We start from the raw sequence: 27,973 nt of genomic DNA, 5'->3' as shown, positions 1-27,973 counted from the left end.
TCACTCATCCCATCTGTGAAGGCAGGACGCGCTCCACTTCTCTCCATCTGTGCTGTCACCGCTCACAGCGAGACTCATCGCTGTACATGATATATATGGAAACATCCTCTTCTCACGCTCAGTCGAGCCTGCGCACACCGGGGGTACCGACGGTGTTTCCTCAGGTAACGTGAACGGGTTCCGTCACCCTAACTAGTGGATCTCTTTGTTTTCTGTTAGCCAGCTAACCCTTTATAGTTTGTTAAAAAAAGTCAATTTTCTGATGAATAACGCTGATGTTATCTTGAACAAGAGGTTGTGTGAATTATGAACAGATCCAATACCTGGACTGATGTGGTTTCACGTGTTTTGTCGTTTGTCTTTGTGTTTCTGTTCTCCGCTCGTGGAAGCGTTTCTGGTTGCTAGGGACCTGTTGTTATGGGCGTGGTTTTCTTCCTGCATGTGTTCAGCTCAGAAACGCAGAAGAAGAAACAAGTATTTCTGTGGATTTCGTTGCAGTTTATTGTTGTAATATTGTGCACGATGGATTGTTTCAGCCCTCCTCGCACTATAGCCTGACAGATAGTTACTTTTTGAGTCCCATACTGATATTTAGGAACTAAAAAAGGTAACCCTACCAATATTCATTATTTTCCGCATAACATATAAGCATTTTTCCTAATTTTTGTTATCAAATAATTGTGACCCAAAAATATAGGCGGACTCTGAAGGACACTGTTTCTTGCTCTAGTTACTTATCGTTTGGTAAGCAACAAGCCAATACATCGGCCTGGCTGATTTATTGGGGTAGCTCTTTAAACATGTCAGTCAATGAAAGGAATTACATAAGATGATTTGTTACAGCTGCATGTCCAATGTATTTCATTAGCCCAATATATTTATGCCGCAGTAATCATCCTAATTTCATTTTTAAAGATAATGCATACATGTTTGCATCAGTATAGATATGATATGCTTGACTATTAGCTACTGTTTAGTGTTGTTAATTTCAGAAAATGAAATGTTTTGTTTGGCTGCAGACATGGCATCCATGGCATGTTGCGTAAGGTGCCTGCAGATACATTCAGGCTTTTAGGAATTATTATAGTATTGGGGAGTTTTACCTCAGATTTTTTCAGCTCACTGTCAGTAGTGTACAACGAAGAGAACACATGGCTAATAGGGTTGTTTTAGGTCAATTAGAAAACTACATGCTACCCCAATACTAATATAACAGCTTAAGAAAAATGGCAAAGGGGTGTATGCCTCTAAGCTTAAATAGTAAGAGTCAGTGCAAAGTACTACTGCTCTTGTAATACATGTTTTGGATGACGCAATATGAAATCTGCTTCCAAAAGAGGAACTGGATTCACAAACATGTAATTATTGAAAAGATATGATAGAATAACTTAAAGAAGATAATGAGAGTCGCTACCATTACCTTTGTGGAATAGATATGGTCAAGGAAGTTAGTTTAACCTGAAGAGGTATTGTTACATGCTACAGTTCATGTTTCAATCATTTATCATGTTTTTTATGATCATATAAGTCTAAGTCAGAAGTCCATTTATAGCATCTCTGTGGAGAACATGCTCACTGCCTGCTTTGTAACTTGCGTTTCAAGTAATAAAATTATACCTGGCTGATGATGTCAAGTAAGGCGTGACATATGAGTTCATATAGTCATATATCACATATTTTTAGAGCATATGAGGCGATGCCAAAAGACCAAAGGTGGTTATTATCTTTATAGACTCGTCCGGCCTGTAAATCTACCAGATCAACAATAGTCTCGTAAACAAGTCTGAAATATAGAAGCTGAATCTGTGCGTATTTTCAGTCAACAGTTGCCGTAACTATTGAGGTTTTTTGGAAGTTATAATTTTTCTCACACAATTCATTTAAAAACCTCCATAATGAGCTCATTTTGAAATAGTGCAAAGATTCAACCCACTGAAATCAATTACAGGACCTCTGCTTCTTTTGAGATCATTTCAGAAGAACATTTGTGACAGAATGAAAACATCAGTGATGCACAGTAATATGGGATGACAAAATGTTGTTTTACCCTTTGCACCCATTATGCACAGCGACATATTTTGAATGATACAAATGACCAGATAATTGAAGCTTTCCCCCAACTCACTTCCAGTCTGTGCTCTCAGATCAGGTTCAGCTACATCGCTCAGATGAATTAGTATGCCAAACGTTGCAACAATAAACAATGATGAGCGGGAACACCCATGCCGGGTGCTGGGACGTGTGTGCATAAGATAAATGACTTGTTTTGTTATCCTATAAAAATCTTTTGTCCTTGTGACTACATTTTTCACCACAGATTTGCTCCTTACTGTATTTCCGTTTGTTGATGTGGGACAGTGTTGAGGTCATTGGATTGAAAACAAACTTGCATCAGTTGTATTAAAATGAACTCCTTCATTTGAGGACACAGTTTGTCTCAGTTACTTCGCCTCCTTTGTTTCTGTGTGTCTGTACTCGTGTGAGCATATACAGCATGCTGGCATCCAGCCTTGTTTTTAATGTGTGTGAGTTTTTGGTATGAGTGACAGGCTGCATCCTTCTGGCTCTGTCGCAATTTGCTTGTCAGTCAAACCATCTGGAAGCGTCAGTGTGTCAGGGGACACGTTTCTCTTTTCTCCTCACATTTTAAACATTTAGCATCAGTCCAACAGTGCTAATGCAATAGATCGTGGCGTTGGGGTTTTTGTTCCATGTTCCATCCCTCTTCGCCATCTTCCTTCCTCTCCTGTAACCTCCACTCCTGTATAATCCTCCTCCTTCAGCATTTGCCCTCGTTTCTCTTTTTGTCATTTTGCTCTCTCCTGTATTCTACACTGCTCCCCTCTCCTCGCCTCGCCGTGCTCTACTTGCCAAGAGGTGGAACAGCAGGCCCTGAGGCTGAGCTGGCTGTCACATGCCATCTGTCACAAGGTGACATGCCATCACGTTCTCCACTCTCCTTTTCCTCTAGGCATATCTGTCAGCGAAGGGGGATTGTCAGTGATGGTGAGAAAGGGCTTGACTCACCAGGAACAACAGTCAGAGAGGATTCAAGAGAAAGGAAAGAAACATTGTAAGGAAGGATGTGGCATGAGGGAAGTTACAGGAGAGCAGATACGATGGTTTTACTGGACTGAAATCAAGGTGAGAGTGAAGAGAGTGACTGAGAGACACAACATTGGGGATAGCACAGAGACAACTTCATTGTTTTAGACTGTGGTGAAGTCTCCGAGAGGGGTGAGGAATAACCTATCGCGAGAAGAGAAAGAGCTGGTGAGGAAGGCAAACCCTAGGGATCCCCGTGGTCTCCCTAATCTGTATTGATCTGGTTAGAGACAAACTGAGTGAAGAGACAAGGCAAACTGCCAGAGAGCTGAGCCAGACTATACTGATCCCACCAGTCCCTTACACTGTACAGAGAGGAGCCCCATTGGATTTCAGCCATACCAAATGAAATTGATTCTGTATTTAGTTTACTAGTTATAAACTGTACAATTGGATTTGTTATCTAAGATAGCATTGTTATAGTGGACAGTACTGTGCAGAAAACTTCATCTCGGAGCTGATTAGATTGACTTTAACAGTTACTTATAAGTACAAATAAGGTTTTCATTTCAGTGGGCATGTTTGTTTCTGAATGAAAACAAACCTGCCCACTGAAATGAATGTATATTGTAGTGCTTCACTGGGTCAGTGCAGTTAATACAATGTAAAGTGGGCCAGGGGCACACCATCAGGGCTTCTGAACTGGGAAGAGCAATAACGAGTTTGTCAGCAGGATTATGGAAAAACAACAGGCCCGACTTTTGAAGGAAGGGTGAAGCACGGGGCAAGAAAGAAACCATTATATTTTGGAGAGGATTGGCCTTGGTGGAGATCTGTGATCTCAGAGTGCCCTTCTATTTGTCCTTTAAAATCAGGACATTAGTGACAAGTAAACACGTCAAAGCAGGAGACCATCGTCATCCATGGCCCTGCACCACTGAGTTTTTGTGGAGGCCTTGTGTAAGGATAGCAAATCTTCTCAATGTCCCAGGGATTTTTAAAAAGTATGCTATGTACACAGTCTGCCATGTCACATTATCAGATTTACACCATTGAGTTGCTCACATATGTTTCTAGAAACAGTGTCTAGATTTCTTATAATCTTAAGATTACCCAACACTGCTGTGGCACAAAGTCCAGTTATGACTGCTGAGCTCTCAAGGCTCTGTCCTAGTGAGACAAATTCTCATTGGAATTTTACTTTGAGGTTTATTATGACGTCATAATGAACCCAACATCTGTCTCAGCTCAGTTCAGCACCAAGTAACCTTTTGTGCATCATCCCACCAGTGTAGAAATGCAGCTAAAGGACAGAGGTCAGAGCGGCAGAATTTCACCTAGAGGGATCTAGGAGCGGGGGACCTTTACTGCCTCTACCATCTTAAGTGTAAAAGTGCCCTTTTCAAATCAAATGAAAATTATTTTTCCTCACACATTCACTGTGTCTGTCAAGTGTTGCCAAGAAAAAGCAAGACAAGGCAAGACTAATTTCTTTGTATAGCACATTTCATGCACAAGGGCATGGTACGTGATATTGAGAACACTGTATATATACGTTACTAAATAAAATCCCATCAATGCATTCCATCAGTAATGTTGAAAGAGCAATTTTAGGTAGGTAGAATTGTTCCTACAATACAATTGTAATAACAGGCAGCAGAGAACATTTAGGCCTGGAGTTAAATTAGTATTAGCCACAGCTGCTAGATCTTTTGGCTGTTTGTTCGCATCCATGCAGAGTACAACGACTAAACTAAAAAGAGCCGCTGTTATTCTGTGTCTGCCTTTAAATGTGTCTGTGGACAAGCTGAGACCTTCCTGCTGTTCATTGATATTCAGCCCTGCTGTAAATAAGTGTCAGTATAGTGGATCATAGACTCTGATGACAACCGTGGAGACAAAAGGATGGAGGTCAAGCAGATTCCTGTGTTTGAGTTTGAGTAAATCAGTAAACGCAGAGTGAGAATGTGTCCACTAACTACAAAGGATGTGGAAGGAATTTCCACTTTTGTGAGCCGCGGCATAACTTTTCCAAATAGTTTGTCGAGCCGTCCAACCAGCCAGCCGGCCAGTCAGTCAGTCAGGCATGCAGCTGTTGTTTCCCCATGCCCAATCCCTTCAGCTCCAGCCATTCAGACAGGGTCTTCCCTCTGTCGGTGTCCCAGCCCAAGTCAGCTATTCAACCACTCAGCTCCTCTCTTCCCGGGCCCCCCCCCCCCACCCTCCATGCAGACCTCCTTTCCTGCCCCAGGATGCAATGTAGTGACGTGCCTACCAGCCCAGGGAGGACCGTCCTTGTTCTAATGTGTTTGTGCACCGACGAGATTACAAGGAACCCAGCTTGCCAGGGGCAGGCGGCTGCTGTTTCCTACAGCTTGCAGTGGTTTGGGGGGACAACAGCAGGATGCCGTGGGGGAGAAGCGGCTCTGCAGCCCTGCTGCTGCTCACGGGCAGAGCCATCGCGTGGGCCAAGGCCAGGTAGGATCAGGCCTCTGCTGCCGCCGTGGACTCAGGGGTGCTGGGACTTGAAGCTCATGTATGGATTAAGCGACTCCACTATTATTAGGCTAACAGGTGCTCAGCAAGGTTGTTAAAAAAATATTTTCCTTGTGACTCCAAACTTTAGTTTGACTTATTTTTACTGGACAGTTAGTTCACCACTCTGATTATCATTCTTAGTGTCCACGTTTTGATGCTTTTTTTGCAGTTGTTTCAGGGATGTCGTAGACTGTGGATCTCTTTCTGCGTTTATGATTTTCTGTATCAATGGACAGATCCTGTATGGCAGAAACACATTCTCAAGGCTGTGTGAGCAAACTGTTGCATTCTCTGCAAGCTAAGAGGCTTGCCATGGAATTCAGCCACGAGGATTAAACACAGTGTTGCTTTCAAAGCGAGCAGCTTTTCCAAGTGAATTACCGTATTTCTTGACCAGAGTTGGTTGGATGGGGGTTACTTTGTGTTGTTTCCCACCACGCTGAGTTTGAACGTAACACAACGGTTTGACATTTTGTTCATTCTTCTCTCAGAGTGGATGGCTTCCTGTTGCTTTCCCTGTGTTGGTTTGGGGCCCATTCAACAAGAAACAATCCCAACACCCTGACATTTTCAGTAGTCCCTGTTTTCAATTGTCTATTTACAAAGTAGCATGTGTTTTGTTTTGTGGCTGAGCTTTATAAAGTGTTGGCGTGGTGAAGAAAATTATCAGCAGGTTTAAAAATAAGACAGTGCTGCTTTTACTTCTCCTCTTCATAGTCTGTCCTCTGAGTGTATTCCATAGAGGGTTGGCACACTTAGTTTGAGGTCATTTTAGTTATTAGTCTGGCTCCAGACAATTTTTTATCTCTATAATGGCAAAATGTAAAACCTTTATCCCAGATACATTTTTTTAGACAGAAAGCAATAGAAAGCGAGTCATATGACACACTGTGGAGGCCGTTGAAGTAACTGGTTTTCTCACCAGGCATCTGTTTCTGTTTGTTGACATCCTCAGTTGATATATAGGCTGTCTTCAGCATTATAAGTGAGAATTGAAAAAGTGATGATGAGTTAGTGATTTGGGGAAGGGTTTGAGGGGTTGCAGTGCCGCTCACGGTCAATCTTGACAGACCTGTTGCACTTGAGGAACTTGAGGCATGTTCTCTGCCTCTTGCCACATCGCGTCCACACTCAGCCACCTGAGCTTTACGTGAACTATTTAGGTCAAGAGCTCAGGTATGAGGTTGGGCAAGGACGTAAGCTATGAGTGTTGCATTAAGTAGTATTCGATTGAACATACCACGTCATGAGCTGTCACAGCATAAGTATGTGCTATTTGCTTTGAGATTACCTGCTTGCAATGCAAGCTCAACCACAGAGTTTTGAAAAGAAGAAAGAATCTTCATCCTTTTATCCGTTTGATTTACTTAATTCTTCCAGTAACAGCAAAGAGGTGAACACGTGCCTCATTTATTCAACAAAGAACCCTTGATCAATTAGGTCACGTTAAGTTGTGTAGCTTTCACTAAAAGGTCAATAAAGTGCCTGAGGTAATCATGTGAGTGCAGTCAGCTTTTACCCTTGTGGCTAAACAATTCATCGTGTATGTCTATGAGGCCTGGACTAACACTTCTTTTTTAACACGTCTTTATTATCTTACAGCCCATGGCCTTTTTTGATTAGTTTTTAAATGTGTCAAAGCTTCTTGTTTGAACCAGATGGGATGGCCATGAGGCATGCAGGCAGGGCGTATCCACTCAGGGTGACGAGGGAGGGGACAGGTGTGAATGATGTGTTAATATACCGGAAGCCGTCACTCCCTCCTGCATTCCAGCTTCAGCTCCACTCAGCCCCAAAGCCTCAGTGAACAACAACACGTTCTGTCACCGCACAGAGAAACTGGAGCAGCGGACAGATTTACACCACACTCACATGGTGTCCAACCAACAGGACTGGATGAAGCTAGGTTTTGGTGCCGGATTGTAATCCCTGGATTCCTTTAGCATTGTGGATATGAAAGGCAGAGAGGAGGTATTGGTGAGCAGGCTCGGATCCACCATGCAGTTTCCACGCACCAGGTTGAGCCGTTTCAGGTTTGGTCCTATAAGCCCAGCGAGGAGCAAGCGTGTGAAGCCATCCTCACAAAAGAAAAAAGCCAGGTACGTTTCATGAGATGGAGCTGGAGCTGGAGCTGGATCTGCGGGATCAAAGTCATAAATGTTTTGGTGAAAGTTTGAATGTTGTCTGTGCTTGAAGTGAAGTCGTGCAGATGGCACACTGTGTGGTAAAATCCCCAAATAACCAGTGGGCATCAGAGCCACTGCAGTTATGGTACATGTAGTTCATGCTGCGGAGTCTGTCTGACAACTTTTTTAGATGGTGGCTATTTTTGGACACAACATTTAAAACAGACACACCTTCATTTGTGAGATAGAAAAAAAGTTTCTCTTGAGAAAGTTTGAGTCATTTTAATGTCAAAATAATACTCATATATAATTTCACTCTCATTCAAATGTTTGTTGCATTCTCTGTAGTTGAAGTGGATCCAGAGGGCACTGCTGTGAGTCAGCAGTCTGCAGACCTCTGATCTATCTCTCAGGCTTGATGTGTTTTATCCATAAGAGTAGCAGGCTGTGAGCATGTGTTTTGGCTTTGGACAGCTGTGTGTGAGGGATATAGTGAGCTGGATGTTGTGTGAAAATAATAGCCTCTATTATGTCTATATTGCATCAATGCCACATGTTCTCTCCCCATACTAAATCCCATATCTAAACTCAAATTATTGGCTAAAGTTGATTACTGATCAGATAGTTGCTACGATATTTAATTTTAACCTCTTGCACACGTAAAATCTCTGTGTTGTGATAGATATCATTCTTCTCTCTGTCTGTAATTACGCATCACTTCTTATTTATAAGGAGAGAGATTCATGTAATACCAGCTTATATAGGTTTGTCCAAATCGTACTTAAAAACAACTATACAAATGATGACACCAAAGCATTGATCTGGAACAAATCCGATCTGGCTTCAACAGACATGTTGTTGATTACGGCATCACAGCTCAAAGTATGACAGCTATTTTTGGCTCTGATACATCGCACAACTATGATTTCATTGTCTGTCAGCCATCAGCCATTCCTCCGGCATGGAAGCGTGTGGTTTGGTATGTCTCTTGAGATTTGCTGACCAGAGGAATGTGACTGAACCGCACACCGATGGAGTGACTCAGCCGACCACTTCCTGTGATCACCATGTCACATTTTAGAGGTTGCAAAAGTGTGTCTGCAGCTGAGTGTGTCCCATTGTTGTGTAAGGGAACAGTTGTACCATCTCTTGTTGCGTCACTCACAAGAAACGCTGCCTGCATTTTTTTCATGCTGGTTTTCAGAAAACAATCTGAATTTTTGGAATTTTTTATTGTGTTTCGTTAAATATTCTTCCGGTGTTGGTGGGCTGCAGTCGTGTATCTGTTTCAGTAGATGAAGGGGTGTGACCCATAGGAAAACCGATCTCACATTGGTACAGTGACATCTAGTGGATCTACAGGGTACTATGCCTCCAGGACACATTTTGCAAGAACAATAGAGACCCCCCTTTGTGTCCGCTCTCGCCATCTCGCTCCTCTCTCCGGCCCTCCCTCTCCCATCCCGCTCCTCTTGTCTCTCCATCTCTGTGGGCTCCCCCCGGCTGACTCAACCTCCCTCGCATCGCTCCGATCTTCGTTCCTCCTGTGTTTGTATGTGTCTTTGCGTTTCTGTCCGCTCGTTTGCATGCATGCGTGCGATTTCTTTACGTGTGTGTATGTCTGTACCAGAAATCCCAGCCCCACCGAGATGAGCGTGGAGCCCTGGGCCAGCCCGCAGGACCAGGCAGCAGCTGAGCACTCACACGGCGCACACGCGCCATCCTCCCAGGACCAGGAGCAGCACCCCGACAAACTCTGCCTGGATTCCTTCTGGAGTGAGGTGGAGACCATTCGACAGGGGAGTGGCTACACAGACCTCGACTGCAGCAGGAGAGACTCCAGACAATCAGAAGGTAAATACCGCATGACCGCCGCTGTGCGAGTGATGTAGGATGGACAGAAAGAGCTGAGGTCATCATGAGTCCGTGTGGTAGAAATACAAACCACCCGTGCTTAACACAGCTGCTGCTGAGACACTCCGTGAAACGATGCATTCAACATGGCAACGGATCAGGTGTCACTCATGCAGCAAAAAAAAAACAAAAAACCGCTCGTCACCATGGCAACGCTATCAAGCACTTTGTGGCAGGGACTGTTTTATGTGCACGAGCCACAAAGCCATTCATGATGGGGATGCTCTTTTATTACTTGTGATTGTGTTCATTCTACCCTTTAACAGAAACAGAAACACTCTTTTAAATGAATTAATGAGAAAAACCCTCTAAAGTCTGAATGTTGGTGTGTGAGTGAGTCTATGCCCCATTATTCTTTTGAGAGAGTAAACCATTTTTGGTTCTTTATTATTCTGAAACATCTTCCTACCTACTGTATTTAGTGTCCAAGATCCGGCTGCACCAGCTCTTCATTGGGTTCACACTTATAACACGAGTGATTACAAAGCGGAGGTTTACAAATCACTAAAGAGAGATTAGCTGTTGCTAAACAATTCCACTCATTAGCTGCCAAGTGTAACTGTTGCGTATCTAACTGAATTGACAGACAAAGCTGACGTTAGCTAATATAGAGTGAACGGGTAAAGAGAATAGGCTTGACACATCTGACCTGACACATGACTGTTTAATAACGATGAAGATTTCAAATTACAGTCAACAAATAACAAAAAGCCTTATGCTACGTTTTGCTAATTACCGAATAACACCACTCAGTCTGAAACACACATATTTTATCATCTATGCAGACATAAACAAAAGAAATTCATACGTTGTTATAAAGACTGGCAGTTATGTTGAATATTGTTACAGCCTGTGGTGCTGCATTGACTTCCTGTTTACACAATCCATTGCTTTTGACTGGACTGTGCTACAGATGTTTCCTAGTTATAGTTACTACAGACTGAGGAGGGACTTTATACACAAACCGAGTCCAGTCATCTACACCTAATTTTACACATTACATTACATCAAAATTATAATTTATTGCAGTAAAACTGTGCATTTCAAATTGCATTTTTTCTTGTTATGTTGTTGGTGTCTGTGTGTTGTTGCCTGTCTGTATCTTTCACTGTCTGTCGTATCTCTGTGTCTCAGAGGGCGAACAGGAGGAGCAGTGGTTGGCCGATGCTGGCTTATCGACCCTCATCAGCGAGGACAGCGAGGATGTAGACAAAGCGGTGCTGCTGTCCACTCTGACCCGGACCCAGACCGAGGCCGTGCAGCGTCGACTGGATTCCTACACGCTGTCCCTCCGCAAGAGGAACAAACCGGCCCCGCGAGACGTTCGCGACATCTTCCACTCCCCCATCGCTCAGGTCAGGACTTTGAAGCACCTTTGAAAAAGTTGTTCTGTAACTAACCACGACCCCTGACACCCCGACAGAGGGGGAAAAGCAAGAGAAAGCTAGCTCTCCATGCCTTCAAATAATGTAAAAATAGGAGAAAAAAAATGAAGTACGAAATTTGAGTGACTTGTAACAACTCCTATGTCCTTTGTTTACATCTACCCACAAGAAAATGCAAAGACCAGTCTCAGGCTTACTGTCATGCTGTCAAAGCTGTATGCAGAGAAATATGACATATCCATTTCCCTGGTGACTGTCAGGACTCAGCGAGGGACTTTCTATTGTTCTAGTGTGTTGTGCTGTGAGTTGCCATGTTCTGTGCAGAGGGGCTGACCTGTGACAATAAAGGCAAATCACATGTAAAGGCCATGCTTTGTCCTCCCTGTCTGCCTGAGCAGCCCTGAGAGGGGACTAGATACACTGCTCCTCTGATCCTTATCAGTCCTTTATCAAAGGAAACACTTTTCATATCCATCTCCATCTGCTCAGTGGACACTATGAAACACGACTACTATTCCCAGTGGTGGACAAAATATTAAAGGACTGATATTTTTAACAAAAGTAGTTCCTTAGAGAAAGCGTTGTGTACTGGGACATAGATGTCTGTCCATCCCGCGAGACGGATCTTTTCTCAGTTGCTCTTCCTGAGGTTTATTACAGTTTTGTTCCCCATTTTGGGAATTTTTCCTTATTTCAATCTAGGGTCTAAGGACAGAGCATGTTGTATCCTGTATACAGATTGTAAAGCCTCCTGAGGAAAATGTGTGATTTGCCTAGATTGGGCTGCATAAAATTTGACTTGACTTTGACATGCGTTTGTGACGTGTCAATAAATGCTCTCTTTCACCAGACCCTTCTTCCTGAGTCCCAGCATAGCGAAGACTCTCCCCAAGCCAGCATGGCATCGGTTGCCAAAACACCACTTTCAGGTAAGAGCTACATACAGTAATACTTTTACAGTAAGCCAAAAATAAAACGAGCAAGTAACTACTCATAGTTTTAACTACAAATTAACAGCCACACGTCTCTTTAAAAATACATATATGAAGAAGAAGAAGTCAGGTGAGCAGCAGATTTGTGAGGTCCTGATGAGGGATCGTCTGTTGGGATCAGGCCACAGCCCCGTCATCTATCTTCTAATTGGTTCAGATTAATCCCCGGATAACTCTCCCCATGTCGACATGCAGCTGCTGTAGAAAGTCCCTGTCCTCACAGTGTTGAGTTCACTGGCCAAATCGCAAAGTTTCGAATAGTATTTAGGTTTTTGTACTGAGGAAAAACTAATGAGGGAAACAAATGCAGTTGCTGACGCTGTGACAGTGGAGAAAAGGCCATAATGTTACAGGTGCCACAGTAAATGGTGACATCTGTATTTGGTCAAACTTCTCTATATGAGTATTGACTCTAAACAGATTCTCTAAATACTTCTACCAAATGTTTCTTTTGTTTTGTTTTTATTTTGTTGCTATGTTTTGTGGAGATAAAAGATAAAAAGAGCATGTGGGTACATTTTTCTTCCTCTTGTTCTCTCGTGTGCATTTAAATTAGATTTCTATGACTTCCCTCACAGTTGACTTCCTCATTTGTACTATTAGATTTGCGTTTGCGTGTGTTAATGGGTGTTTCCCCACTCAGCTGTGACGCCGGAGCATCATAGAGGCGCTCCGAAAGAGGAGTTCTTGATCACCGACGTGGCTTACTGCGAACAGGCCGTCATCTTCCTCAAGCAGGCCAAACTTCCGCAGAACTACAGCCAACGCCGAAAAGAGGATGGCACCCTGCCTGTAAGCACCAAAACACTTCCACCTCTCCTTCTCACAACTGTAGCTCTCGCTGCCCTTCAAGGAAATGTTATTTCAAATTGGGAACTTTGTAAATGTTCCAGTGATGTCATAAAATGGGAAGACAATTTGCAAATTGGGCACAAAAGCGGAATACTGATATAAGTGTCACAGTGTGTACTTCCTATAATCATTTGCTTTCGGTGGGTGTGAAAGAACATCGGACATCTATTTACAGAAGGACATGATAATAATCACATAGTTTATGGCAAGGCGAGGTACATACATTATGAATAAAAACAGTTTGGCCTTTGTACCTGGATGGAATATACTTATAATACATCTTTGGTAATGCAGGAAAAATAAATCTCAGTAATTTGGGGCTTTTTGGACTCTTGGATAAAGTTGGATATTTCAACCAAATTTTCACTGTACATTTGAGCCTCTGTTTGGACCTAAATATTCTTGGGTCATTTTCATGTAAACCTGTTAAGACTCACGCTCACACACAAATGTTATTGTTCGCCAATTCTAATCGGCCCTGCTGTTGGTTAGATAACAGGGTTAAGCAAAATACAGGAATGAGGGAATTAGCTCCCAACAAAGGAATAGTTGTTGAGTCACTGAGTCCAGCAGATTTATTCTTCTATTTCAGGAATACGTGTCCTCAGCAAAAGGGAAGAATTTGCATTCTCAAACGTGTTGATTAAACAGGATACTGTTGCCACACTGCTTAGAGTATTAATCAAGGGAATGGCTGATGTCCATTCTATTACAATGAGTATTGTGTAAATGATTTGACACTGTCGACCGTTTCTTCTTTATCCCATTCTCCCTTCCTGTGCTTTTTTTTTTGCGTCTTTGTCTTTCTTTACCTCTTCACCTCCACTTGCCACCTCTCAACTCCAATCCCCCTCTCCTCACTTTTCACCGCCTTCACCTTCTCAGCGGGTGATCTGCCCCAAGTGTCGCCTCGGAGTGACTCGTATTCAGGATCTCTCCCACTCTGACATGAAGAAGGTGCGTCAGCTGGCTCTCATCGACATGACGGCGCTGTGCGACCTCTTGGAGCTGGAGGTTAAAAGGCACAAAACCGGCAAGAGGAAAATCCCAGGTATGGCAGCACTGACACACGAAGAAAGCACTTTACACACACACACACACACACACACAAGTACAGCTTTTTCTCATTTCTACAGAGACTTCCTCCTTTTTTCCCTACAGTCTGGAATTAAATCTAAATATACTCCTGCCTCTTTAATAAATATTTTTCATAGTATCAGTTTCTGTATACATAACAACACTGAAACTTAACTTTGGTGACACATTCTTCAGTAATACATTAATCAGCCATAACTGATTAGCCATAGTATGACACACCGCAGGTATGTCGGTACACACACACTTACCAACACAACACAGGAAAATGTCTCCCTGATGCAACTTTGGCTGAATGTCAATGTGAGATGACTGAATGACACGTTGAGTCTTTCACAGAGAGCCCGCTCTACGGTGTGCCGCTGGCCGCGCTGCTGGAGAACGATCAGAAAATTAAGCCCAACAGCACTATCCCTCTCTTCATGCAGGCGGTAAGAACCCGAAACATTTTGTATGACCTTAGAAATCAGTAAGTGTGTGATGAAAATGGTTCCACATGCTTTTTATCTGAACGTAGCAGTTTTATCTGTACTCTACGTGGGCTTGGGAGTTAATTTAGCCAATAATCTAATGTGCTTATAATATACCACATCTGTTTTCCTCCCTTGGTCTGATACAAGACAGTTTTGACCATATTTTGCACAGCATGTATTCAGCACATTTTTGCTTTTGTTGATCCTGCAAAACATGCCTTCAGGTAGAAGCACATAAAACAACCTCAGTGTCCTCTGAATGTGAAAAGCTTTGACCACACCCTGTACGTAGCAGCAGTTACTGAGAATAACCAGCAGAGGTGAGCAAGAGATTCTTATCTACCGATGCCTGACTCTCTGCTAATGTCTTTCTCTCTCCTCCCTCCCTCTCGCTCCCTTTCTCTCTTTCTCTCTCTCTCTCTCTCTCTTTCTTTGCAGTTGTTGTCATTTTTAGAAAAGAAAGGTGTCGATTCAGAGGGGATCCTGCGGGTTCCAGGATCTCAGTCAAGAATCAAGGTACAACATTTGAATACACATGATTTATGTCATACATACTTTGACAGATGCACCAAATTACCACATTCCTTTTTGTAATTGTACGTTTGAAGCAAAGACATGAAAAAACAAAAAAAGGTTTCATGACCTAAAGGGCAGCCAAGATATTGACATTGTTAAATGTCAGAAGTGCCTGAACAGCAGGGAGACAAATCAAACAGCTTCACTGAGTTTAAGTATAGTTGACATTTAGAAAAGTCCAATGAGACAAAATCAATTGTGGGTTTTTTTTTCAGCTTCTGTTGCCAGATTCCCCTTCTGATACTGTGTTTAATTCAGCACATGCACAGTAGCTGGTGAATCAATACAACTAAAGCAGACAGAAGAGGGCGCCATTTAGCGTCAGGAGAAACTACTGGGATTGAACAATCGAGTGTCTTTGACAGATAATGGATTTGGCAACAATGATCATCTAAAGAGAATTACCTCAACTTAATATTTTGGCACTTGCTTTTTCATCTTTACAAAATAATATACCATGAAGATAGTTTTTCTTGTTCCCAAGTTAAATAACTAGACACAATGTGGGTAGACAAGATAACAGAGCTTATATACTCTTCAGGAGTCATTCACACAATAAATAAAATATAAAAAAGAATTCAAAAGTGTTGAAGTAATTCTAATAATTTGAATGTCCGGGAGGTGGAATTAACACTGACAGTGTATCTGTGGTCATTGTTTTCTACCTGCAGCTGCTGCAGCAGACATTGGAGACCAGCTTCTACTCGGGGCAGGTCAGCTGGGACGAGGTGAGTCCCAACGACGCCGCCGCGCTGCTTAAGAAGTTCATCAGGGAACTGCCCGCTCCTCTGCTCTCCGCCGAGTACCTCAACACCTTCAGCGCCGTTAGAGGTCAGTGTGCAACAATTTTGCATCTCTTTAAATCTTTCAGTTTCAGGACGCATCGCAGCGTACACTGCTTCTCTATAGTTACACAATGAACAGAGCTGTGACCAAACAGTATATCAGGATGCAGGTGGGTGAAGTATTTGAAGTGATTTTATTGTGTATGTGCTTTCTTATCCGGCAAGTTGCATATTTACCGTACTCATCAGGCATACACATTAATTCCTCTTCTCTTCCTCTACATGACTTCCATTACATGCTACATGACAGTCTGCTGCCCACTTTTCCAGACAGCTCAGCAGGGTTCACATTATAATTACCTGAGTCTCTTCTCCGTGACGCTTACCTTCTCTGCTCCAGCTGAGAACGCAGCATTCAGATGAACAAGTTGATAGCCTTTTAAGAGCAGCTGTGAAAAGATCTGCTATTTTCACATTGGTTTCCCCTTAATGAAATAATGGACTGATATTATTAATATGATCTGATGGATGACTCACCGATGTTTAGTTTGCGAAGAGAATCCTTTCAAAGTGATAAACGACGTGTGACCACAGAGACATAAGCTAACAAACCTAATGGCCACCTGTCACAATGTCATTAATCTTTAAGTATCCCATTACTCTCGGCCAAATGCAGAGGAAATGAAGAAGATTGTGTGTGTGTGTGTGTGTGTGTGTGTGTGCGTGTGTTAGACCTGTCTTATTTTTGCTTTCTCTGCCTTCAGACATCACAGAGCTGAGACAGAAACTCCACATGTTGAACCTGCTCATCTTGCTGCTGCCTGAGCCCAATAGGAACACACTGAAGGTATCACTGAAGGAACACATACACACACACACACACACACACGCAGGGTATATCAAATATGAACTCCATCTTCATTAACTACAACAGAAAAATATTCCTTTTCACATAAGTGCATGAGTAATAATAACCTAATAATGTAATATATGATAGTTTAACACTCAAACAGGCCATTTTTCCAAGCACTTTTTCTTTTGGTATATTTTTGTTAATATACTTCACGTACTTTTACATAGCTAACATCTTTAAATAGTATTTTTACAGAGTGGATGTGAATGCTTCCTCCACCATGCACACACTTGATCTACAGGCACAATAGAGGTTGAAAACTAGCTTCCAAAATGAAAGAGTCAAGTTTGAACATTTCTTTTCATCTCCAAGGATTGAAAACACAGAATCCATAAATGACTCCAAAAGTGTTAAACTGGCCTTAAACCTTTATTCAACATTCTTCACGTGCTGTCACTTAATGTTGTCAGAAATTCATCCCAGTTTACGCTCTCATGAAACTCGACATACCAAAGCACGGATTCACAATGCATTACTATATTGTTCTGCCCCTAATCCACATTTTAAACACCCTGCTCTGTTATGTAACGGCTTGCATCAACCATGACTCACTTCCACCAACACAAATGTGCAGTCCGCTCCGCTTATAGCATCCACGAGCATAAGACCCAGCTGAACGAATTACTTTGACTCCAGTGGAGGCAGCTGAAACTTACTGTGCATTAACATACTTCTCAGTCGAGGTGTTACAGATGATTCAGTCACTGTGCTAATTCCCTTTACTCCATTTTGTGCGTCGGTGTAAGTGGCCTCTCAACATTTACTCATTGCTCAGTTGAAAGTGAGCGTCTTTCAACTCTGTAAAAGCTGAAATGTTCGTCCCCTCATTACATATATTATGATAAAAGATCCACCTTTCATTTCACGTATGCGTGTCTGCACCTGTGTGTTCTTCAGGCCCTCCTTGAGTTCCTCAGTAAGGTGGTGTCTAGGGAGAAGAGGAACAGGATGAACCTGTGGGCCGTAGCGACCATCATGGCTCCCAACCTCTTCCTCCATAAAGCCGTCCCCAGCAGACTGACGGAAGGGACAGAGAAAGGACATGCGGAGAAGGCAGCTGATGTCATGAGGCTCCTCATCCGCTACCAGGACCTGCTCTGGACGGTAAGACAGCCCACATATTCAACCTCATGAGCAGAGGATTGTTGGTTTTACTGCAGAAACATTAGATGTAATAATGTTATTATTTAGAGGCTATTGTTCGGTTTCTACTAATAACAAACAATTTTTCTTCTTTAAACCTTTTTTTGTAACAAAAGCAACACCCGTAACAAAAACGTGGTGTTTACTATCCCAGTTGTCATCAAGCAAGTTGGAAATTGAATATCGGCAAAAGCAGTAATTCAATTTAACTTGAAGATCAATTATTGACTTTGGAAATAGTTATTTACAAAATTCCCTTATTTGCTTTTTTTCTGGCTAAAATTGTAATCGTGTAAATATTTCTTGTCATGAAAATACATCCATCACAAATGTTGCGTCATGTTCCCTTTCTCTTCAGATCCCCAATTTCCTCATGAGCCAGGTGCGTAAGCTGAATGAGAACAGTAACCGGCGTTACCAGTTCTACGATCGCCGCTTCAAGAACCTGCTGAGGAAGATCCACACAGACAGCCGAGAAAAACCTGATAAAAACACCTCAGAGGTGAGCTGGTTTTACAACCCCGCTCTGCTTCATACACTCTGCTCGCACTACACCCAGGTGACAGCAATGTCCAATAGAGTATAATTACAGCAATCAATGACGACAACAAAACTCAGTTCTTGTGGTGAAAAGCTCCTCAAACACTGATTATACTTGGGAAAACTGTATCACTGTTAAAGCTGCATACTCTCATGCAAATGTTTCAAGGTGTTTGCTGTGGAAACGTCATTGTTTTAGTATCCTAAGCTAATACGGGGATTTATTTTTGCCCTGCAGCCGTGTCGCACAGTGAAGATCCAGGACGGGGATCTGGTGAGCAGCACCATGGAGTTCCAGCTCAACATCAACTCCCGAGCCTCAGACCTGCTCGCCCAGTTCCAGCGCCAGTCAGTCCGCAGCCCGGACAACGGAAAGGGCAAAATGCGAAGGTAGATGACCACATGCACTAAAGACAACTCTTAACTTAAATTTTGTATTCCTTTCAGAGAAACATATTTACAGTTGTCTCTCAACAGAAACGGCTCTGTGGCGTATCCTGACTGCGCCCTGTACGAGGTGGGAGGGAATATTGGTGAGTTGGAAGTGGCTTCAGCGTTTTCTCTGGCCGGAGCGGCGCTGACATTTGCATGTCCTTCTGCTCAGTGAGCTGATGAGGGTAGCGAGGTCTTAGGTAATGAACTGTGCAAACATCAGCAGAGATTTGAGCGGTGCATCTGCAGTTATCAGAGCAGATAAATGCTTATTACACACGTGTCTGTGCGCTCACAGGAAAGCTGACACAGTGAACGAAAAAAAAACTTGTTCAGTCAGTTCAGCTTCTGTAAAACTTCTGAATCTTTACCTTAGTAGAGATTATTGAACTATGATCACTGTTTTGATAGAAAACACAAATCCTGAAGTGATGCTCGAGCTGAGAAAAATCACTTATGTCATTTTGCAAGAAATTAATAGCTTTTCAGTATTCGTATCAAACAAAATAACACATTTAAAACATAAATTTGGGTTCTAAGAACTGGGATTGACATCCTTAAGAATGTGACTAATTGAGACTATAATCGGCAGATGAATCAATAAGAAAAATAATCATCAGCTGCATCCACAATTAATGTGTAAAATGAACCCTACATTTTATGTATTTTAAAATTCCAACAATACAGGCTTTTAGTCATTTCTGTGTGTGTTTTCCTTCAGGTGAGCACTGCCTGGATCCCGACACACACCTTCTGGATTTGTACAACAGCAACTCCGGAGGAGAGTGGGTCATCAAGATGAAACCCAACGCCAGCAGACAGCTGTGAAGGATGGACGAACAGATCGGGGAACAGGTTGCTGAAGAAGGACAAAGGCAGAGCCTAAAAAAAAAAGATCAAATCCACGCAGCCCTCTCTTCTTGTCCTTTTCATCCTTGGAGCAGCAAGGGAGGAGGAGACAGATGGTCAGACGGAGGAAGCAGAAACAGATAGAAGGAGAATCTGCCAGGAGCAGAGCCTAAGAACTGTCTATGATCAGATGAACACACTCTGCCCTCTGTCTCTTTCCCTTTTTTGTCTCTCTCTATTTTCCTCTTCTTTTTCCCTTCACCCCATCATTCCTCGCCCGCGTTACCATAGGGCTGCGACGCTGCAAGCACAAAGCTGCTGATGTGACTCATTACTTCCGACAGAAAACCTGCTGCGTAGCAAAGAGAAGTGAGAGGCTGGGCAGTTTGGTTCACCATCTTTTCTCTCAAGCAGTCATCTCCAACCATGAGCGAGCAGATGGGGACGCAGAGCACCTCTGGCTACAGAGAGCACAGGCCCCGCCCCCCTTCTCAGGCCAGCCAGACAATGTGTTTTCATGTCATAGTTTTCATTCATCAGATTTTTGCAAAAAGCCGAAACATGATTCAGGAGCTTTACAAGCATATTGGTTAAATTGGTGTCTAATACTGCGGCAGACAGTACATTTTTTTACAAGAGAATTCTGAGATTCATTCTTGACCTTGGAAACTGCCGTTAGTAGCTGTTTTGGAGATTTCGAGATCTCCAGAATAGTTACTTAGGAGACTTACATGGCAGAGAAATCTGCTTTCTCCAGGGATTTACCTGAGGAAATCAGGTGTCTGTAATTCCCTCTGAAACCAAGTTTACTCAGGGAACGGCATATAAATACAGTGACCACTATAGTTATCCATTTAGCTTATGATTTGGACAGAAAACTGTAGTTTTATGTCCTGCTTCTTTAATTACTGATAATTAGAAAACAGCAACGACGAGTAAATGAATGGAAAACTGAATGCTAGTGGCTGCAGCTAACCTGGAGACAGAGCGTGACTTCAGTTACCAGCTGATCAATCAGTAAATAGACTGACTGATACCGCTCATCTGCTTTTTATCTCTCCGCTGACCGTTTTCCAGCTCAGACATTTTGATCACAAAGTAAACAAAGGCGAAGGATTCTTCTCTGTGCCATTCAAAGAGATTAACTGATATCTTCTTATCTGTGAAACCCTGCGATCTCCTGGGCCTTATAAAAATAAAAAAAATCCATGGACTTCCAAGGACCCCTGACCTGTACAGAACCGCGCTCAAAGAGACTTTTTTTTTTTTTTTTGATACCAAGGGATTTGGTGTCACAACCTCAAGGACAGCTACTGCACCTCTAAAGGGACTTGTTAAGGACACAGTGAAGCTGGTCTTCAGTTCTCATTTTTAAACACATGAATGGAGCCGAAAGTGCTGAAGTGACTCTTGGGGTAAACTGGGATTATTGTTGTTATTTATATGAATGTAATGCCATTGTTGCTTCTGTATGTGATGTGTATTGTGTAGGCTAGAGAGACTTTAGGATAATGTGGAGTTGCTGCACTCAGTGTATGTATGTTGTGTGAAGTCAGCCAGACTCAGTGTGGATATTTGCAGTGTTCTTGTACAGATTTCTTGATGCTGAGTTGTTTTTCGATACACCCTAAACAGTACAGTAAGATAAATGCCATGTGTAAATATTCATTCATTCGTACACTCGGCTGTGAAGAGGCGCTGAAATCACTGCAGTAGAACTGTTTTGATTGCGTTGCGACGCTCAAAGTGTTCCAAACACACGCACACAGCAAATGAATGTGTTTAACATTTTTGCGCCGATCGTCAGATGCGAATCATTTACTCCTCGCAGCCGGAGCCATGTTGGTACTCCGTGGCCATTTTGTGGGAAGTGTCTCGCACTCTCCGCTCAATAGATGGAGTAATGACAGCCGGCCCTGCACTAACATCCATCAACACCCTCTGCTCCGTCTCTGTCACCTCATAATCATGGACCATAATGGCAGTGTGGAATGCATCAGAAACACGGCGAGGAATCACATTTCTTTGATAAAGGAGAAGGTAATGAATGGCTGTTATAAATTCTGCTGCCCTGGACCCGACGACAGCAGCGGTGTGTGTGTGTGTGTGTGTGTGTGTGTGTGTGTGTGTGTGCGTGATGAGCTTCATTACACAAGTCCAATTGGCCTGTCCCAGGGTCCCAGGCACAGTTCAGTGCCTCGGCACAAAGCGAGCTGATGAAACCGCCTTCTGCTGACAATCAGGAGAACTAGGTCACCTCTGAAGCAGAATCCCAGAGGGCAAAAAGTGTGAGTCCAAACACCCCCGAGGAGCCGAGAACTTGGACACGTATCGGGTAAACACAACATGATGCGGAGTCACCAAAACAGGGCCCCCGGTTCACACGCTGCACAGGTTTTCTGTTGTTTGTGTTTGTACATATGTGAATGCGTTTGTGTGAGAGAGAAAAAGCTTCCTGAAACAGTGTTTGTCTACATGATCACCCAGGGAGACGAAATGACGGACAGTTACAGTCAAATTTGTTTCCAGTTGTGGTCTAAGTGTTGTTGTGGACCCCTTGTTGTCTTCATCAATGTCCAGCTTTTATTATGGTGAAGATTTTAAACGTCAGCAGACGACAGAATGTATATTTATGCCCTTTACACGAGTCGTTGTTTTTAATACTTCTGTGAAAACAGTATTTGCTGTAGAAAGAAACACTTTTGAAAAAATGGTTTTGTCAATAAATGTGAATCTAATGTTGTGTCGTGATTTATTTTTTCAATATGGGGTAATGGGTGTGGTAGAAAGATGGTATCAACAAAAGCATCATTTATCATTGTGAGCTGTGAATCTACAGCTGCATTGCACAAAGAAGCAAACATACTGTACACACACATGTGAAAACAGAGAAAATGTGATGTGAAGTATTGGTTTATTCTGCTGCCGTAATCAATAGAGAATTAACCTTGTAATGTGTGCGGGTGAAGAGGCCAGCACTGCTCAGTTCCTTGATTAATCATCGCCACCGAATGGAAAAACCATTCGCAACTAACTGCCTCATCAACTTTGATTATTCAAGGTCTCAGCGTGTCCAAATAGCCGCGTGAAAGACAAAAGGAAGAAAACTAATGTATGATATAACGTTCATTGTTTTTTCTTTCACGAAATGAGAGTTGAGAGCTATGGGCTTTGTATTGTTGGAACATGCACCATGTGGGGAAGTGATCGTGGTTGAGAACGAAGTGATTAAATCCAAAAAGTAGATGATTACTAAATGAAATCATGATGGATTTAATATCTTCAGACTTGAAAACAGGATGTAATGACAGATAATCATTTTGGAGACTTTCTCTCAGTACAGAAAAAATTAATGACACCTTTTTTTTTCCAACACGGCTGTTGTGAGTTAATACGGTATGTTTTTCAGCCTCATTCAATCATTTCTCACAAAAGCAAAAGCAAAAAATCACCATGCAAAGCAAACTGCAGCCCCCCCCCCCCCCCAGACAGAGCAGCAGCAGCAGCCAGCCTACCAGACGCAGGCCCCTTTGGCCTGCTGCAGATCTAAATTACTGTAATCAGTGGATGAAAAGCAATCAGCAGCCTTGTATGAGCTGCTGGCAGAACGCCTGACCCCCGGCTCTCTCCACCAATCAGACCGCTGCGTCCCATTCACGACTAATCACGATGCGCACTCAGAGCTCACCGCCTCCCTCACATTTGATGGAGGAAGCACTCCTCTCCTGCTTTTGTCTTTTTGTGTGGGGCTGACCGGAGTCGACCGGATTGATGAGAGATGAAGGTGCGAGCTGAAGCTTGTTCCGGTGCTCACATGGCGCCAGCCGTGGTTTCCGTCCTGGCACCAGCTATAGAGGCTCCATCACTGAGGAGACAGTTTGCACAAAAGTAAAAGTTTCACTTTTAAATTTAGACTCTAATCTCTGCTGTCAATGATATGTTCAAGTGAAGCAGGAAACGGAGAGATGAAAGGGAAAAAAAACATGTTCTGGTTTTGGGAACAGATTTACAGGACTGTAGTGAGGTACACTAATCCCTAATTGAAATGATCTAGTGAGGGTTTGTGACAGAAGCAGTTTAAAGCAGTTGTGTTACATTCTCACGTCAAAGTGTAATTTACTGTGAGTATTGTTTCTGGGAATGTGGGGGCTTTAATGAGCTGAACTAGTATGTTGTCACAGACTGTATATAAGAAGTCGACATAGTCACAGTGACATCACCTCACCGTCATTTTGAAGCCTAACGTTTGGCATTCTGGCTTTCGTCATCTTGTTTTTTTGGCCGTTGCCATCTTGTTTTTTTTAAACCAGAAGTGACACCAGAGGGTGGAGCTGAATTTGTACAACACTGAATTTGGCATTTTTAGGAGACCAAAGGTTGGAATTAACTTCAATGAACTGAAAGCACACAGTGCAAGGGTTTAAGTTGTAAGACGAAAAACACGGTGAACTCTCAGACCAGACAACGTGGTGGTAGTGACCTGTCAATCACATGGTAGCCACGCCCTAAAGCATACCCTGCTTTATCATCATTTTTACTCTAAATAGGACCATCATTTAGTAACATGAACATCATGCGGTATTGTAGATGACTTGAAACTAGCGGTTGGGACCATAAACTCATGTTTATAGTGTTTATGTAATAAATCAAGTGAGAAGTCATTTTCTCATAGGCTTCTATACAATCAGACTTCTTTTTGCAACCACAGGAGTCGCTCCCTGATGGCTATTTGAAAGAATGCAAGTTTAAGGCAGTTCTGCATTGGCTTCACTTTTCAGACCCGAATGTGACCCCTAATTGGTGCACAGAAATACCTATATCACCTTTCCAACTGAGCCACGCCCACTTCAACTAAAACTTTTATTTTTTACATGGATTTTTCAGTGAGGAAGAAGATGTAGATGTATTTTATATGTTATTATCAGACAGGGAGTATTCAAAGCATTGTTATGTCATAAAACATATCTGGACAGAGTCTCTAAGCGGCTAAATGATGAAAATGTGTCAATCTGGAGACGTGGAGGACGGAGGAATAAAGAAAAGTGACCAACTTTGTAAATAACAGATGAGAAGGAAAATGGGGGATGGAGGGAGAGCTTATCTGCCATGAACGAGGATGCCTCTGTCTTTGTCACACGACTCACCCCCCTCCACTCTTATCTAGACTCTCCCTTTCTTACCCTCTGCCTCCCCCCTCACTGTTTCCCACCCTCTCCTCGCCGCCAGGGGTGGATCCCAGCGTTTATCTCTACCATCCAGCCCTGGTGTCTCCTAGCAACGGTGCACGGATCATTTAACTGCCCCTGCATCCTCTGTTTTTCCACCCAGTTACATACACTATGCCAACTGCCTTAATTCACATTTTCTGTGCTTTTATGGCCCTGAAACAACCCACTGTGCCTGGTTTTCGGTGGTTTTTTTTGTGTGTAGTACTTATCTCTCTGGCTTGTGGCACTCAAACCATATCAGTTCCACACTTGAGGCAGACAGACAGGCAGGAGAGGCTGTTCTGTCAGGACGTGTCACTCCAGGAGCCAGCAGGTGCACAAAACACACACTAGCACACACACACAATCAATGGGGGAAGACAGAACTTGGCCCTCGGTCTGAAAGGCCCTCGCAGAATCAATTAGCATTTTAATTAATGAAGCGCGTAATGAAGAGAGCGCTATCTCTCCTGCAGAAAGCCGACAGACAGGCGGAGAGCTGATTGTAAATCTACATGAGGAAGACACGCTGAAAGGAACATCAAAGATATTCAAATAGCCACTTCGGCCCTTTTTTTTTGAAGGAAAAGTGCCAAATTAAAAGCAGTGCTGCTTTAAATAAACCTACAATATGAATGCAGTGTTAATATAATCAAATTTCCATATAAAAAGTGCCATTAATAAAGCCCATAATTAAAGATAAAATGATTGCATGGAAAAGGCTGTCTTTATCTTGCAATATCCATCAGTGCAAATATGCTTAAAGGAGGCTGCTTCCGGTGCAGATAACCCTAAACTGATTTACTCAGGCAGATGGGAATTCATTTCAGCCATTCAGGATGTATTTCTCAATTTAGAATAGACTATATGACATTTATATGATTATATCGTGGTGAGAACAGAGGTGAGGGAGACCAGTATGGAGCTCTGAAACTAACCAGAAAAATAAACAGTAAAACGACTATGAGAGACAAAAGAAAAGAATACATCAATAAATAGTAGTTAACCGGCAAGCTAATGCTAACAAAGTTAGCTGCTGCTTGGTAGCTGCCTTTAAAAAGCTTCTGCTCAGTTTATGCTGCACTCACACGGTGTATAGTGGTGGATAATGGGAAGAACTGGGAAAAACTCCTGTTATGAGTGTGTTTGCGCACATTATTTCAAGTTTGTTAACCCCACTGTTAACCGTAAAATGTCACATGCTTTATGTGTATGTCATGATTTATTTGTTAAGTCTGTTTCCATTGCACTTCGTCTCATTTAGTTTTTTTTCGAAACACCAACTTTTGGACCTCTACCAAATAAATATTTTTTTTTACGTTATAATAAATGATAAGTAACAATATAATCATTATTAAATATTTGGAGGGTCTTTCTTGTGGAAATTGAAAATGTGCTTGAAAATAGGTGGAATGGAATCTCATTTAGTGTTCACTGGCCCCACAGTCCTGTGAGTTGCACTGGTCTGTGTGTCACCACTGATGTTGTGCACTGACAAACCTGGGACCAATTACTGATCTAGACACACACACACACACACACACACACACACACACACACACACACACACACACACACACACACACACACACCTCTTTTGTGGAAAATTGGAAATGTGGTAAGGAAAATAATTTATAATCAAAACCAAATATAGAATCAATTTAGGAGCAAAACTTGTGTTTTCAACTGATAAAGTTGGAAAAGTGATTGGAGGTTAATGGAAACGTATGTTTTAATGCTATACCAGAGTATATTTATTCTTACACTACGTTTTAATTATTTACCTAAGTGCATTATTTATTGATGTATTCAGTTTTATTTTTGACTCGTCTGATAACCTTTTACTTCTTGTGTCAGTTTCAGGGCGCTCACCGTGTTGTGGTTGAAAATGTTGTTGGTGTGTTTGCGGCTGCAGCAGCTTTTGTGTTTTGTGGCAGCTGATGATGTTTGTGACACACACACACACACACCACACACACACACACAGTGCTGGCAGCTCTGTCTCACTGACAGCGACAGACGCTCCATCCCTTGGGTCACTACCACACATAGAGATGAACGGTGACACTTCAGACTGACAGCATGTCTCACACTGAACAAATCTGAATGTATGTAGCATAAACTGATGCTTTACTCCAACACAGTGACGACAGAGAGCTTTTCACCTGGAGTGTCAAAAACCACCACTGAGTGATGGAGGAGGGCTGTGCTTCCCTTCCTCTACATGACTCATGGATCAAACCCCCCTCCTACACACACACACACACATACACACACACACACACACACACACACACACACATCAAACACACCCTTGTTTGCCCCAAATACTGTCAATCCTTATACAAGATGACATTTTATTTTTATTTGAATTTGTTTGTACCGTGACGTCTTCATCTGTCACCGCGACCCCAACCTTTTGTGTCCTCAACATCTGAGGAGGAGAGGAGAGGAAGAAAGGGGGAGAGGAAGACAGGAGAGGAAGAGAAGAGATGAGAGGAAACAAAAAGACAGGGAGAGAAGAAAGGTCAGAAGAACAGAGGAGGAAAGGACAGGAAACGTGTGGAGGAGAAAAAAAGGAAATGAGAGGAGATAAGGAGACAATAGGAGAAGAGGAAGGGTGAGGATAGGAGGGAAGGAGATGAAGGAAGGAGAGCTGAGAAAGGGAATCGTAACAAAATCAAGAAATGAGAGGATATGAAGAAAGGAGGAGAGGAAGACAGGAGAGGAAGCAAGAAGAGAGGAAGAGGAGAAAGGTCAGGAGAAGAGAGAGGAAACGTGAGGGGGAGAAGAAAGGAAGGAAGGAATGAGGGAAAGAAAAAAGAGGATGGAAAAGAAAGGAAATGAGAGGAAGAAAGGAGACAAAGGAAGGAGATGAGAGAAAGGGAATTGAAACGAAATGAAGAAATGAGAGGAGAGAATGAAAGGAAAGACGAGGAGAAGGAAAGAAGGGAGAGGAAAAGACAAGAGACGAAAAGCTTTACAGGCCGCTCTGTCCTTCAGATGTGCCCTCAGATGTCTAGCAGCTCCTTTGCACCACAGTCCTATTTGTTCCAACGTCCAATACAAAGCCTCAAACTCAGCACACACCCACGACACACCACGTCA

At 42.7% G+C, this 27,973-nt stretch overlaps 1 protein-coding gene across 6 annotated transcripts; it reads left to right on the top strand.

Moving 5' to 3' along the window:
* The first annotated feature begins 3 nt into the window (after nt 1-3).
* On the top strand, nt 4-22,396 carry arhgap40 (Rho GTPase activating protein 40). Of its 6 annotated transcripts, none has more exons than XM_031847220.1 (15): nt 4-164; nt 9,340-9,563; nt 10,758-10,978; nt 11,859-11,937; nt 12,644-12,792; nt 13,738-13,903; nt 14,287-14,378; nt 14,859-14,936; nt 15,668-15,827; nt 16,546-16,628; nt 17,592-17,798; nt 18,196-18,339; nt 18,616-18,767; nt 18,855-18,910; nt 19,531-22,396. In XM_031847220.1, the coding sequence occupies exons 2-15, from the start codon at nt 9,359-9,361 to the stop codon at nt 19,635-19,637; spliced, it is 1,899 nt and encodes a 632-aa protein (XP_031703080.1). In that variant the 5' UTR covers nt 4-164; nt 9,340-9,358; the 3' UTR covers nt 19,638-22,396. The 6 variants fall into 6 exon arrangements, with proteins under 6 accessions (XP_031703080.1, XP_031703090.1, XP_031703071.1 ...); XM_031847230.1 differs by lacking the exon at nt 4-164 and adding an exon at nt 171-607; XM_031847211.1 differs by lacking the exon at nt 4-164 and adding an exon at nt 171-3,144.
* Nucleotides 22,397-27,973: the final 5,577 nt, after the last annotated feature.

The sequence above is a fragment of the Anarrhichthys ocellatus genome, unplaced genomic scaffold (genome assembly GCF_004355925.1).
Source record: "Anarrhichthys ocellatus isolate YVR2014 unplaced genomic scaffold, GSC_Weel_1.0 scaffold1, whole genome shotgun sequence".
In the NCBI taxonomy this organism is placed as follows: domain Eukaryota; kingdom Metazoa; phylum Chordata; class Actinopteri; order Perciformes; family Anarhichadidae; genus Anarrhichthys; species Anarrhichthys ocellatus.
Note: the sequence above shows the minus strand (reverse complement) of the source record. Positions and strands in the feature narration are given on the sequence as shown.

Bases quoted from the DNA above. Each gene is read 5' to 3' on its own strand.
- arhgap40 (XM_031847189.1), top strand. From the start codon at position 7,537: ATGAAAGGCAGAGAGGAGGTATTGGTGAGCAGGCTCGGATCCACCATG. The intron at 15,828-16,545 runs GTCAGTGTGCAA...CTCTGCCTTCAG, and splicing joins CACCTTCAGCGCCGTTAGAG to ACATCACAGAGCTGAGACAG. The intron at 18,340-18,615 runs GTGAGCTGGTTT...TTTGCCCTGCAG, and splicing joins CTGATAAAAACACCTCAGAG to CCGTGTCGCACAGTGAAGAT.